At 41.6% G+C, this 13,553-nt stretch overlaps 2 protein-coding genes across 7 annotated transcripts in view; one reads left to right on the top strand and one right to left on the bottom strand.

Annotated features, from left to right (window-relative positions):
* The window catches only part of HisCl1 (Histamine-gated chloride channel subunit 1), a 10,144-nt gene extending 6,797 nt beyond the window's left edge, over positions 1-3,347 (top strand). For all 3 annotated transcript variants that reach the window (XM_026817618.1, XM_018032770.2, XM_018032771.2), the window contains 2 exons: positions 174-379; positions 2,656-3,347. In XM_026817618.1, coding sequence (XP_026673419.1) covers positions 174-379; positions 2,656-2,832 — 383 coding nt within the window. In that variant the 3' untranslated portion in view covers positions 2,833-3,347. The remainder of the gene's footprint in view (positions 1-173; positions 380-2,655) is intronic.
* A 7,056-nt stretch (positions 3,348-10,403) lies between these two features.
* Shal (potassium voltage-gated channel protein Shal) overlaps positions 10,404-13,553 on the bottom strand; it is a 110,154-nt gene continuing 107,004 nt past the window's right edge. For 3 of the 4 annotated variants that reach the window (XM_018032777.2, XM_018032780.2, XM_018032779.2), the window contains one exon: positions 10,404-13,348. The gene's annotated coding sequence lies outside the window, so the exon portion shown is untranslated. The remainder of the gene's footprint in view (positions 13,349-13,553) is intronic. The other variant, XM_026817617.1, reaches the window with a different exon arrangement.

Genomic DNA, 13,553 nt, shown 5'->3' with positions numbered 1-13,553 from the left:
AACTGTATCATACTTATATGATACTACAAATACTTTGATGAGGTAATCGAAGATCGATAACAATACGGAAGTTCGACGTTTCAATATTAGCACAGAGAGGGTAGTTTAGATCCACGGAATCCAAGAAGTTAACCAAGCGAATAGAGAAACTGTTTGGCTTGTTTGATGCGCAGCGACTCAGAACACGCAGTCCCAGCAATCACTGCCACCGGTCTCGTACGTGAAGGCCATCGACGTGTGGATGTCATCGTGCAGCGTGTTTGTATTCCTATCGCTGATGGAATTCGCCGTGGTGAACAACTACATGGGCCCAGTAGCCACCAAAGCTATGAAAGGTTACTCGGACGAGGATCTCAGGGAAGCCATCGACGAGTTCAAAGTACGCATTCTTCTCGACAATCTAAAGGGAGACAGGGCGACTGTACTTTAATCATTTGTTCTTAAAATCGCGCACAAACAGCAGCGATAAAATCTGATTCCACAATGTGGACTGTCTCGTACCATAAAATTAATTTTTTATGTACTCTAAACGCCTGATTAAAAGTACAGTCATCCTAACTCAATAATTTCACTATTTTTATTAATAAAATTATAACTGAGCAAAAAACATCGAATTAATTGAGCAACATAGGGCCATGGTACAGTTATTCTAATTCAAGAGTTTCATTATTTTTTATGAATAAAAAGATAATTAGGGAAAGAACATAGGATTAAGTCAAGAATTTTACTATTTTTATGAATAAAATAAATATTTTATAAATATAGAGAAAAATTGAGGAACAGAGTGCCAGTATTCCATAGTATTACAAAATATTGACACTTGCGTGCACGTTCAATCCGTTTTCGTGGCACAATTCATGGAATTGTTCGCGGCTTGACAGCGCTGTGCGGTCTCATTTCGTATTCAACCGGGAAATTATACAATGCATCTCGAGCTTACAATTACGAATGTTAAACATTCCAGAGGTAATAATAAACGGTAGCCGTTGTTTCCTAGAGGACTACGTGAATCCTAAAAGTTGATGCAAGCATGACCGATATTCCGTCTTTACAACGCGTTACAATGAGCGCAAAGGGAATATTGTCAGATATAAAGAGAAAAAATGGCCGTCGTTCCCTAGTCTTTATTCACCGTTTAGAAACGAGTGGGAGAAAATCTATTAAAATACAGCGGGGGACAAAGCGTAGAAACACCCGGTGTAAGAATGACACCTTGGTAACACCTGACACACTTAAAAGTACAACGTGAGTAGCTAGAAAGTGGCAGGACTTTAATTAACGCGGGGCAAGAACCACACCTGACAACCTTCTTACCACGTAAAAAATTCATTGAATAAAAGATAAATGGAGGAAAAAATGCAGAAGGAACGCAGATTAACGGGGATTGTTGCGGATACGTTTACGAGCTTAAAGATTCAGGGATTAGAACTTCGGTGAAAAAGGAACAGCGTGAATAATTCTGGCTTCAAATTTTCCGAGCTGTGCAAACTGTTTCCACGATCGTGGCTAATTATTCATTAACACGGTAATAACAAGCCGGATTCGAGGCTTACACAAGCTGGAGCTTTAATTAACAATTTTCGCTATACCTCGAATTCAACGTGCGGTAAACCTTTGAACTTTCCGTGCATTTCCGCGAAAGTAAACGTGCATTAAAAATTTTTTACGTATCCGGTAAAACGTGTTCGGATGTGTTTCGCGAGTCGAGTCGCTTTCCTTTCGGCAGAAAAAATATATCCACGACACGTGGCACGTTTCGCGAGCAGTGCGCCGTTAATTTCGAGCCGTTTCATAAAATTAAACGTTAATTATGGGTCGTCGTGCGTCAGCCGGAAGAAGCGGGACATGATTTTAGTAGAGGCGGCTCGAAATTGGTCGGCTCGGATCGGGACTGTTTAAAAGGGAAGCCCGAGCGAAATTGAATTTAAATTATCGTGCATTCATCCAGTTGTACGCCAGTTAATTGAACTCTTATAGTCCAAAGAAATTCTGACCTAATTATGAGCATTTGAAAACGGCGATTCTGAAACCATTGGAAAGGATAATTTATATGTACGTACCGTTTTCGTGGGGTGGTAAGAAGTCCTCATCGCTTGAAAACATTTGTCTCCCTCCTCCTCGACCATAAAAATTATAGTGGCTCTAAATTTGAAATAATTCTAAATCGGAGAAACGCTGTTAAAACGACAAGTAACAGCGAGAGGGTAAAATTAAAACGGACGTACAATTGTAGAAGATAACAAGCAGCTTGAACAGGGTAAGACGCGTTTTTCCTTCGCGAGGCACGGAAACAAACGTTATCTCACGGACGAAATTAGTTTGCCCCAAACAAAATGAAAGTTTTCAAAATTGCTCTCGAAACGAACTTGGCTGAAAGTTGGCTCCGGCAAGATGAACTGTTCCAAGTTTCTCCCTCTAAATTTTCCAATCGTTAATCTTGTTAACGGAGCCTCGAGATCTAACAACAGAAACTTCAATTGATTTCAATTTCTTATTTAAATCATACACGATTTGTGAAATAATATTTTCCCAATTTTTTTTTAATAAAAATCTCGATCTTCGTGATCATGGATGTACCGCAACGGGAAAGTGGTATTAAATTTGCAATATTTCTGACGTCTGATTAAGAGTAATGATTCTTTCCTTTGAAACCAGACGCCGATGAGAAATGATTCCGAGAGGAGCAGAAGTCCTGTGAGACCTGTGACCGTGCAATACGACACCTGCTGCCAGGGCCGGGCCACGGCGATCTACATCGACAAGGTGTCCAGATTCTTCTTCCCGTTCTCCTTCCTCATCCTGAACGTGGTCTACTGGAGCACCTTCTTGTAAGAGGCAAGGAGAGAAGAGAGAAAAACCAGAATGAAGGATCGCCGCCACCATTGAACCCCAATTCTCGTTCCACCGTCGTTAAACATTCCCATCATCCACTACCGCATAAAAACAAGATTTATATCCTAAAAACATTGACGCGATCATCTTGAATATCGTTTATAAAAATATAAGATATAAGTAATGAGAATACAATTGTTTTTTTTTCTGAAGTACTTGATTGGAGGGACGAGATAGAATGTAACAATTGACGGAAGATCGAACGAGAATCAACCGAACGGTCTTTCTACAATGCATACGTCCGTTATAGAAGAATTTTCAGTGCCTTTTATATAATATATTCTGGAGATTATTACGCAGCGTCGACGACGGACGATTAATGAGTAAGAGCATCCTAGCGATTAAGTCTTTAAGTTAAGATTCCTCCGACGATGCGACATCTGATCGGACGACTGTATATGTACTCACTCGTTGTATCGCGTTCAAGAACCAATCTAACGTTTTATTCGTCATAAGTCATTTTTATTTTAAACCGTTCTCTGTCTCCGTTTCCACTTCCTTCCCCGCTAAACACTTTCGCATTGAATTCTTGAAACCCGCGTTCTCCACATTCTTCGACTCAAAATCGACTAACAGTTCTCGCGAAATGTGATTTGAAATTGAAACTTGGAACAGAAATATTATTTCATTCAGAATGAAACGATTCGGAAGTAATACACTTATATACTCTAGGGATAAAAGTTTATCGGCTATAAAAGTGCTGTTCGAATTTTGCATTCGATATCTAAGAACGTAAACGCGGGCTGTTCAATCATGCGTGATATTCTTCGCGGAAGGCACTTAAATGTACGATCACAAAGAATTCTAAATACAAATAAAAAGAGTATCAACTCTTTCTTTATCAAGCGAGTAAGCTTTCTCTTTACGAATAGATTTATATGCATCTGTACTTCATTATGAGGGTGCTGAATTAAGGGTTGATATCTACATATGTATAATTTGTTATGAGGATCCGAATAAGCTTGGTTTTGGTATTGAAAAGATTAATACTTCTGAAAGGAGAAAAGCCTCGATATTCCTATTAAGGGATTCCATTTTATAGATAAAATTGTTCATTATGAGCATGTCGGCTAAATATGGACCTTAATATTCCCATCAAGGAAATTCTCTAGTAAAAAATATTGTCAGGGAAAGGAAAATGAAAAAGACATAATTTATGAAATAGTTCGTTTATTTTTTCATCAGTCGACGGAGTTACTACCTAGGCAGTTCTTCCAAAGTCCAACGGCTTCCCTTGACAAGCCACGTCCACCTCAAGGTTGACAGCTGCAGCCTAGATTCTTGGTCGACCTTGCTATTATTTCAGTATCAAAGAATCTAGAAAAGCTATTACAGATGAAAAGGCTCCCGCGTATGACAATTAACTCCTTAACGAGAATTAGCTCGAAATGAACTAGTGTCAAGGAGTTATGAAGGTATGTAGAAATCGAGAAAGCAGACCTCGGTACATCATCCTCGCACGAATGAACAAACGCTTGGCGTAGCTCAAAAACTGGAACAGTGCGACGAGGAAGGATTCTTTGGCGTAGGTGTAGGTTTATCTAGGAGATGTCAGAGAGCAAAAGGAGAAAGCGTATGGTTGAAGAGTGTACGACAAAGGGATGACGCTGTCTCTCGTCCCGGGTCTATGGATCGCCGAGGCACTTCCAGCAGTGCAACGGCGAGTATCTCGGCGGTAAACGGACGCCGGTAATTAATTGGCAAGAACGCGCGGTCGCTCGCGGAGAATAATTAAATCCACGCGTAAGGTGGCTTTAATTGTGACGTGACGCGACCGAATGAACCGGGCCGGGTGTCTCCCGCTTTTCACGGGACGCAACACACAAGCTTACCACGAAAAGATGCTCCACTTTCTCCCCTTTTTCTACCTCCACTGTCGCTTAATTAAAACAACGCGTCGTCGCGCCGACGACTCGTCCCACGTATCCGCGCTCGCCCGTCCCGTTCCCCTCCGCCTTTTAGCTTTGATAATCCCCGAGAACACTTTCTTTCTAATATACTCTCCACGGCCTTACGAATGTACGTCGCACGAATTTCATTGTTCCGCGACTTTGCTACTGCACATCGAATTGGCGACTGGAATTTCCAATAATTTGATCGACCGAGTAAGTTATCGTTAAATCTGGAACAGACTAGGGAATAACGCGAAATTACCAGTTTCTGCTCAGTTCACCAAGACCCAGCTTATTGTTTCCGGTTCATTAATCCCTTCGATATTGGTCAGACCGAGTGAGATCGCTCCATCTTTGTACCGTACCTCCTACATGTTTAACCTACTATGTATACGTAACCTTTCTCCCTTGTCGTCTCATTCTCCCGTGGGTCCGAACGAGAGCAATTTGTTCAGCAACTCTTTTCCCCGGGCGATCCGTTTTCGGGCAACGGCACGCGCCACTTGAGGTCGTTTCACTCCTCGAAAATGGATACCGCCGTCCCTCTTCCACCACGAAAGTTCTTTTCGCTCTCGCCGCGTCTATTACGCCCGCTGTACCAAGCTTTTGTTTGCCGACGGAGAGAGAAACGATGAAAACGAAAACGCGACCGAACACACCGGAAGCTGCGACAATAATGCACCGCGTGGGCCTATGCACGTGTACGTGAAGTACGTCGTGAATGTCTACGTGCGGCAATGCGTTAGAGGCGCGAGAGTTTTTAATCATGGCATTTTATCCTGAGAGAAGCATTGTGCGCTCTCGCAACGAAGATAGTTTTCGTTCGCCCCACCCGGCCACCATTTGCTTCTCTTCTCTCTCATCTCGCTTTATCCCTGTTTACTCCGCGGACGAGTTTTTAGCCGCGGGAACTCTTTGTGCTCCGTCGCGTTTCGACGATTTAACCCTTTCTCACCCCTTAAACGCGGCCGGTGGTCCGTTACAGAAAATTTTTTATTTCCTCGTCCTATTACGAATCCTGCGTCCCTTTCAGTAGACCGTTCCCGCGCTCAATTTATTATTCTACATGCTTTGCTTACGTATTTTGGACGAGAGAGGAGGAACGGACCCTACGATGAAGAACCCTAGAGTCGGTAATTATCTACGCCATTCAAAATCCACCTAGGTTTTCATGATCGATCGCGATTCGCGATAGGATTGAGAGGATACTGTTCTCCTCACTCTTCCGCTCTCTCTCTCTCTCTGCTTTGTCGCCCTTAACCGGATCCCTTCATTTTCGTAATTAACTATCGATTTTCCGTCGACAATTTAGTTAACGAGAAGCCCGACCGATCGTTAATGGAATCCGGCAACCCGAGGCGGACGCAAAACCGAGAAGACACCGAAATAATTATTCCCTACTTTCAGGTGTAACGCGAAGGATTCGCGTCGAAAATATAACACGAATCAATATACTCGGTTGGTGATTCTGAAGAACAGTTTCGATAATTGCGGGCCCCGTTCGACAGCATCCACCAACGAATTCCACTGCTCCTGTCGCCCGCTTCCTATTCCTGTGTCAGGAATAATCGGAAACTGTGACGCGTTTCAATTAAAATCGTATTCCCGACCGAAGAGCAAGAAAGGACCGTCCAAATTTCGAACCGCTCTCATAAAAATATTCTATCCGACACGGTGACCCAGATCCGAATTTCGCCTGGCCACGGGAAGACGAAATTAGCACGCGAACGACGTTATCAAGATTTGACACATTAATTATCATTACTACTGTTCCAAAATCTCGAGTCGGATTTTTTTTCGATCATGAGAAATGAAACGAGGACGAAATAATGAATTCTTATAAGAAATAATCTACTATTACATTCATGCGGTAAATTCGATTACACAGAAGATCAATTAATTTGTGTATATACGTATATTTATGGGCTAAATATTCGAAAATATGGCTGGGACGGTATCCACGGTTTAACGATAAATCCTGGGTCGGAATCGCATTCGCATCGCGGCCAACAAACACCATGGCGCCCGGCTGAAACCACCTAATGGCTAACGAGGGCACGTTTTCTCTCATGTACATGTTTTACATATGTACACGCGAATGAATCACTCGCGTAAATAGCTGCGTCAGTGCCACCTTTGCAACCGTTGCGGTCTTTAGACCACGCGCAAACGCTAATTAATATCCACGGTTTCTTTCGGGGATTTGGTTATGGTATTCGAAAATGGAAGAGAATAACTCCCTGAGGCTTGATCGTATTTTTACAGTCGGACTCGACGCAGTCTCATAAACGATGGAAACGGGCTTTTAACGTTGTCCTCGAACATCCGTTCAGTTATTCAATCATAAAATATAAAACGATAGTTACAGGATAGATTTCATGGATTACAATTCAGGCATGGGCAAAAGTTTCTCTCAGGAGTCACGGTCTTGAACGTGAGCTAAGGTAGGCACGTTGGACGCCTTAGAGCATATAAATTCAGTTGAACTATAACCCAAAATAAAATTAGTATTATTATTATTTCAACACTTGCTTGTAAACTAATTGCCCATGCCTGGATCACATAAAAGAGAGTCGTACTGTTTCGGTTCGCTCTTGATTCGACGTCAGTGGTGTAAAAAGTGTGCATAGAACTTCAGATGGTTGACGTTGAAGTTCATAAGATCAACTGATACGTCCAGGGAGAAATTAATTCGATTAGACGTCGAGATAAAATTGCGAGCGGATTGAATGAAGGTAACGGCTATTTTAATATGAATTTTAATTTATTGATCAGTTTTGAGTAAGGCGTGGAAGCTACCGAAGACGGACAACACCATTGGCTAAAAACGCCTTCACCCCGTTTTTCTAGTTACAACTATGTTCGGGTGTGTACTCGTTACAACGTGCCGGCGCTTGACCGCTCTCGATAAATCTTTCCCAACTACCTTTCCACCATTTCTTCATTCTCCGTTCACTCTTATTACGTATATTTAATTTTATTGATAGATCTCTCTCATTCTCTCTCTCTCTCTCTCTTGTTTACTTATTTGTTCATCTGCTCCTCGCTACTTCTCGCTTTACACTCGCATTTTTTACACAATTGTACGATTAAAAATATCGTTATTGCCAAACACGATAACGCGGTGCGTAACCCCGAGGCTCCTGAACGGAGAGACAAATACATGTGTACGTCCTTTTACGTGTCCGCTTCTACGAATCGTCGGTCGAATGCATCGCGAAGGTAGACGCTCGCGCGATGCATCCTACCGTCTCGTATTTTCCTTCGAGACTCTACTTTCTTCGCTTCGCCTATTCGTCCCGCGTTAGGAAAGTGTAGGAAAATGCCGGGAGGCGAGGCCTCCCTCCCGTCTGCCGGTCGAAAGGCGTGAATCGTCTTAAATCGCGGTCATCGAGCGTGTCAGGAACATCATGGTCGATCCTGCTACGCTCGCAGGTCCTCTGGACGGTGTCCTGATTACAAAAGGGATCTGTTTCTTCTTCGTAAGAGCACGTCCACCGGAGAGACAAGCCTGGAGCACGGGGCCACCGCCTTTGTTCATAAATTGATAGGGAAACGAAGTGGGAGTACTTCAACCCATCTCGTGTCTTTCCCTTGAGAGTATTAAGAAAACCTTTTTGGAGTATTGCGTATAAGAGCTTGAGGTAAGTTCGTCAATTGCGTGGTAGGAGAACAAATGTTGTCGAGACAAATTGACGCGAGGGACGGATAAGTATCGATTGGTTATTTCAGTTCGTTTTGCGAATGTTATTAAAATTAGGAGAGGAGCGGGCCGTTTCCCGGCGTCGACGTGTCCCTCCGTGAACATCGAGGGAGAGTCCTCCGTCAGGACTTCGGAGCGACGAGAGGGAACGATGGACGAAACGCTCGGAATCGCTCGTCGCGGTTGTTCGCCTCGTCTCTTGAAATTCTTATTAAACGAGATTTATTACGCTTCGCATCGGAAAAATTGGCAGTACGGTAGTATGAATTGAAAGACTTCCGTTTTATTCGTATCCCCTGCTTCCGACAATCGCTCATGCTCTCTCCCCGATCTACTGTTCGTATCTACGTGTTCGAACGACAAAATCATCCGAACGACCAAATGCAACGTTTGTTAATTTAATTGTTTCATTTTCATTTATGAGAAGAGAAATATTGCTTTTTTAACTAACATCACTAAATTGTTTAATTTAAAACCGATGGATTCATTATTTTGCTATTCAATTTTTTATTTTCATTGATAAGAAACGATGAAAAAATTAAATCGAAGATTCCCCATAAAATAAAATGCCAGATCTTTATAAGGTCAATTATTCTTAACAAAGATTAGAATTAACTGATGAAAAATATAAAACCGTATTCTTGAAATGTTGCCTGAGAGACACGTGAGTATTTATTTAGTATGTTTTAAATCCTACGAAAATCCACGATTCTGTTGAAATTCGAGGACCGAGTAGAAAATGTTCGCGAGCCGGAAGCTAGGCGCGACAACTTGACAACAACCACAGCTTAATTAATTCTCATTAAACTAATCTTGAAGTAAACTTCTACTGATTTCATCTGTTTCGTTTAATAGTCTCTCTATCTATGCCTTCTTTTTTTTCCCTATACTTATGCTTCCTCGTTTCATCTTTTACTTTTGACCTCCACGAACATTCTTGTGCTCGAGAAGGCAACGTGGCGTCGAAACTCAACCCGGACAGTTATGTAAATTTATAATAAGTAAATTTTCTTTTTCTTTTTAATTTCTCTTCTCTTCAGATTTCTCTTCTATTCGAATTTTTAATTTAAGAGTAAAATAAAAAATATAACGTACGTCGATGAGTTGCTGTAATATCTTGAAATGTTGCCTGAGAGACACGTGAGTATTTATTTAGTATGTTTTAAATCCTACGAAAATCCACGATTCTGTTGAAATTCGAGGACCGAGTAGAAAATGTTCGCGAGCCGGAAGCTAGGCGCGACAACTTGACAACAACCACAGCTTAATTAATTCTCATTAAACTAATCTTGAAGTAAACTTCTACTGATTTCATCTGTTTCGTTTAATAGTCTCTCTATCTATGCCTTCTTTTTTTTCCCTATACTTATGCTTCCTCGTTTCATCTTTTACTTTTGACCTCCACGAACATTCTTGTGCTCGAGAAGGCAACGTGGCGTCGAAACTCAACCCGGACAGTTATGTAAATTTATAATAAGTAAATTTTCTTTTTCTTTTTAATTTCTCTTCTCTTCAGATTTCTCTTCTATTCGAATTTTTAATTTAAGAGTAAAATAAAAAATATAACGTACGTCGATGAGTTGCTGTAATAATGAAAATCTGATGAGTTTATTATTACAGTAATCGGAGAAAATTATGTTATTGTATTTAAAAAATTCGGATTAAGCTCGAGCCACCGTTCCTCTAGTACGATTTTATCATATCTACATACAATCCTGCTTCCTCTTCTTTCCATTCATCCATTTGTTCATTCATTTATTTATTCACTCATTCATTCTCTCTTTGTCTCCCTCTCTCGCGTGCGCACGGTTCCTCTTTATCTCGGTTTCTATACTTCATAAATCTTTGTTTACTTTTAATGGGCGATCTCGCGATACGACAAGGGCCCCGACACATTACTCACGATTACCTCTACGATCATATAATATAATAATTTTATTTTCTTGTTTCTCTTATTTAGACTTATAATCACTTATACGTTATTTTTCCGTCTATGAGTCACCGATCCACGTGCCGGCACCGAGGATCGCGTTAAGCTCGTATGCGAAACAGAGTTATGCACGTATGAACGTATTCGTTCAACTCGTACCCACGTCTAAAACGGAGCATCAAACTGTTGCTTCATTCGTGGAAGAAATAATAAAATACGAATTTAATCGTTGCCTGTCTTCCAGCCACGCATTTAAACTATCGAGGATTTGAAACGTCTGAGGAAGTTCCAGTTTACGATATCAATCTTCGAAAATTCCGACCTAGCTGTTTCTAAAAAAAGAAGCAAGAGGTTCAATTTGTCGATATAGAAATTGATGAGACGCAGCCTTCGGTCATGGATAGTCGTTTCATCGTCGGGTCGGGCAAGCTTTCCCGTCTAAACTTAACGCGAGTTTTAAAAAAGGCGCTGATGGCTCGATGACTCACGGGCGTCGATCTCCCACTCACTCAGGCACACATTCTAGTTTGAAAGTTGATTTAGAATTTGTTTTATTGCGCGACGCGAGGGTGCTGCAAACGCGTGCACGCACTTGCGTGCGTGTACGCGTGTCCGTGTATACATGTGTGTGTGTGTGTGTGTGTCTGTGTGTATGTTTAATAAAATATGTACGTGTGTTCCTCCGCTATTACTCGTCCTACGTCCAGACGTACTTCTTTACATATTCCCTTGCGCTCGTATGTGCGTGTAAGTACTTATGTGTACGTATGTATGTACGTGTACAATATAGCTTATAGCTGTATCTTCAATATCTTCATATTTATATATATATATCTATATATAATATATTCCTTTCCTTCTGTATTTATATTATTTTCTCCTCGTCTCGCTTGTCGTCTCTGCGATTCATTTTATTTTGCTCGTTCACGCTCGTTAGATCGTTTACAATTAATTACAAAGTTAATTACAGACAAGAGAAGACTTCTCCTCGCGCCATGATGATTATTTACAGCGTCGCCCATTTAAATTAATACACCGATATCACGCGAAACCTGTCGTCATACAGGAGATTCCTTCGACAGTTCTAACTAGATGTTTCCATCGTTCGAAGCGGAACTGGGTCGATCGTGGATCCGTCGATTCATTTCTTGCCGTCCTTTCAATCGAAGGTTTCCATACAATATTAAATTCGGTGTATACGACTGTACGGAGGCTTCGAATGGAACGCGAAGGGACGGCGACGATCTCCACGATCGATCCATCGCCTCAGTCCAAATTGGCTACGATAAATATACGAATTACGAAAAAAGAAACGAAAACTCGACGTGATCGACGAGTTTTGAAAGAACGAGGGTATCATCTTACATTATTGAAACTACGCGAAGGTACGTGCACGCTCGACAGGAAGTTGGAGAAACGTTCGTTTTAACGACGACCTATCCTGCGTCCCTCACCGGTTTTAGAAAAACCAAATCGACCTGCTGCTGGGCGACATTTTTTCATCCGTATCGCCCTATCGATTCGCGATGCCTATGACGCTTGACCTCCCTCGTCACGACATCCCCAACAAAATTCATCGGTCATCTTCGCATCTCGCGTGTCCTTAACTGTATTTGCTTAATTATTAATCTAGCGAGTTAAGAGACTCCGTAGAAGAAACCGTCACACAGAGGCTGATCGATTTCGACTCTCTCGCGTTGCTCAATTTCCCGAATGCCTTGAATTTAGTGAAACTCTTCAAAGAATTTAGAATTTGTATAATTACAATAGATAAGAAATGAATTATTTTTTATATGGTGGTTTGGGCTGGTTAGACAAGAAATAAATTATGTCTTATCTAACCAGACGGATAGCTCATAAGTAATAAATCATTTGTTCACGTTTTCACTCAAAGATCCTTCTCATTTCTTTTTCTAAAATAGTATATTTTCTGTTCATCGAAACAGGAAACGTTGAAATTGTTTGTACCAAGAAACGAAAGCGAATGGATGTTCATGAGGAACAAGGCGAACGAAACTCGATCGACCAACAATCTCTGTCGACGCGACTAGGCTCGTCGGGGGCTGAGCCCGGAAATAACGAGACCCGGCCGTGGAACGTGCGCCAGTTGTTCCGGAAATTATCAAATCGCGAGACATTTTTCGGTTCGGCTCGCCTCAAAATTGAAATTGTTGAACGAGAGGCAAAGTCGAGATCGAAACGCATAGGAATCGGGTTTAAATTTGACCGATCATTGCTCGACCTGATTTTTATTGGAAACCCTCGAACTGCGTAGTTATAATTACAAGGTTCACCCAATCGTATTAACTTGTACCTCAAACGATAGACACGAGTCTTTAACAATACATCGTTTCTTATACGATGCATTAATTTAACATTTCGTCCTGTCATCGAAATATATTCCAGGCAGAAAGTAAACGCGTGAATGTTATTTCGTAATCCTGATTAAAGTTAGAGGGTCTCTAGTTCGCGGACTGGCGACGTTCAAGGCGATCTTTTCATTCTGACTAAAATCAATCGATCCTCGTCTACGTACAACTCGTGAGCGAAAGTAGAAAGAACAATGATGTGCAGGCGCGTGTGCGTGCGTTCGCGGATCTTCGTTCTTGAAAATGCGAGGAATCCCGGTGTCCGATGATCAAAAGAAAACGTGGTAAGGCGGTTCCCCTTCCCTCATTTCGGTTCTTCCCGTTCTCCAAGCCACGAGACAAGTTGAATCTGTGCTCTTCGAGGACCGAGCGGATTCCGTCCTCCTCGAAGACATCTCCGCTTCAATGAATCTATACACGACCTTTCGTTTCTTTCTACTCAATTTGCTTCGTCGTGATATTTTCCTCACTGCCTTTCTCTCTCTCTCTCTCTTTTCTCTTTCACTCTCTTTTCCTCTCATTTTCTAGGCGACGTCAACTTTCCCTTGTATCTGTTTCTTTACTGAAATTAAAAGCGGTCCGGTACACTGGGTTTATATCTAATGTAGAATGTAGGTTCATACAATGATATCGAGGTGCTTGACTATCACTGGTACACCGTCCAATATAATTCCTTATCATTTTTATCAAAGTCTAGTTGTCCAGTTTCCTCAGCTGTTTTATATGTATAGCTCAATGCTCCAAATAAACAACAAAAAACATCCAAT

This window comes from Ceratina calcarata, unplaced genomic scaffold, assembly GCF_001652005.2.
Source record: "Ceratina calcarata isolate Rehan_Ccalc_2016 unplaced genomic scaffold, ASM165200v1 scaffold59, whole genome shotgun sequence".
Taxonomy (NCBI): domain Eukaryota; kingdom Metazoa; phylum Arthropoda; class Insecta; order Hymenoptera; family Apidae; genus Ceratina; species Ceratina calcarata.
The sequence above is the reverse complement of the archived record's forward strand: the minus strand, read 5'-3'. Positions and strand labels throughout refer to the sequence as shown.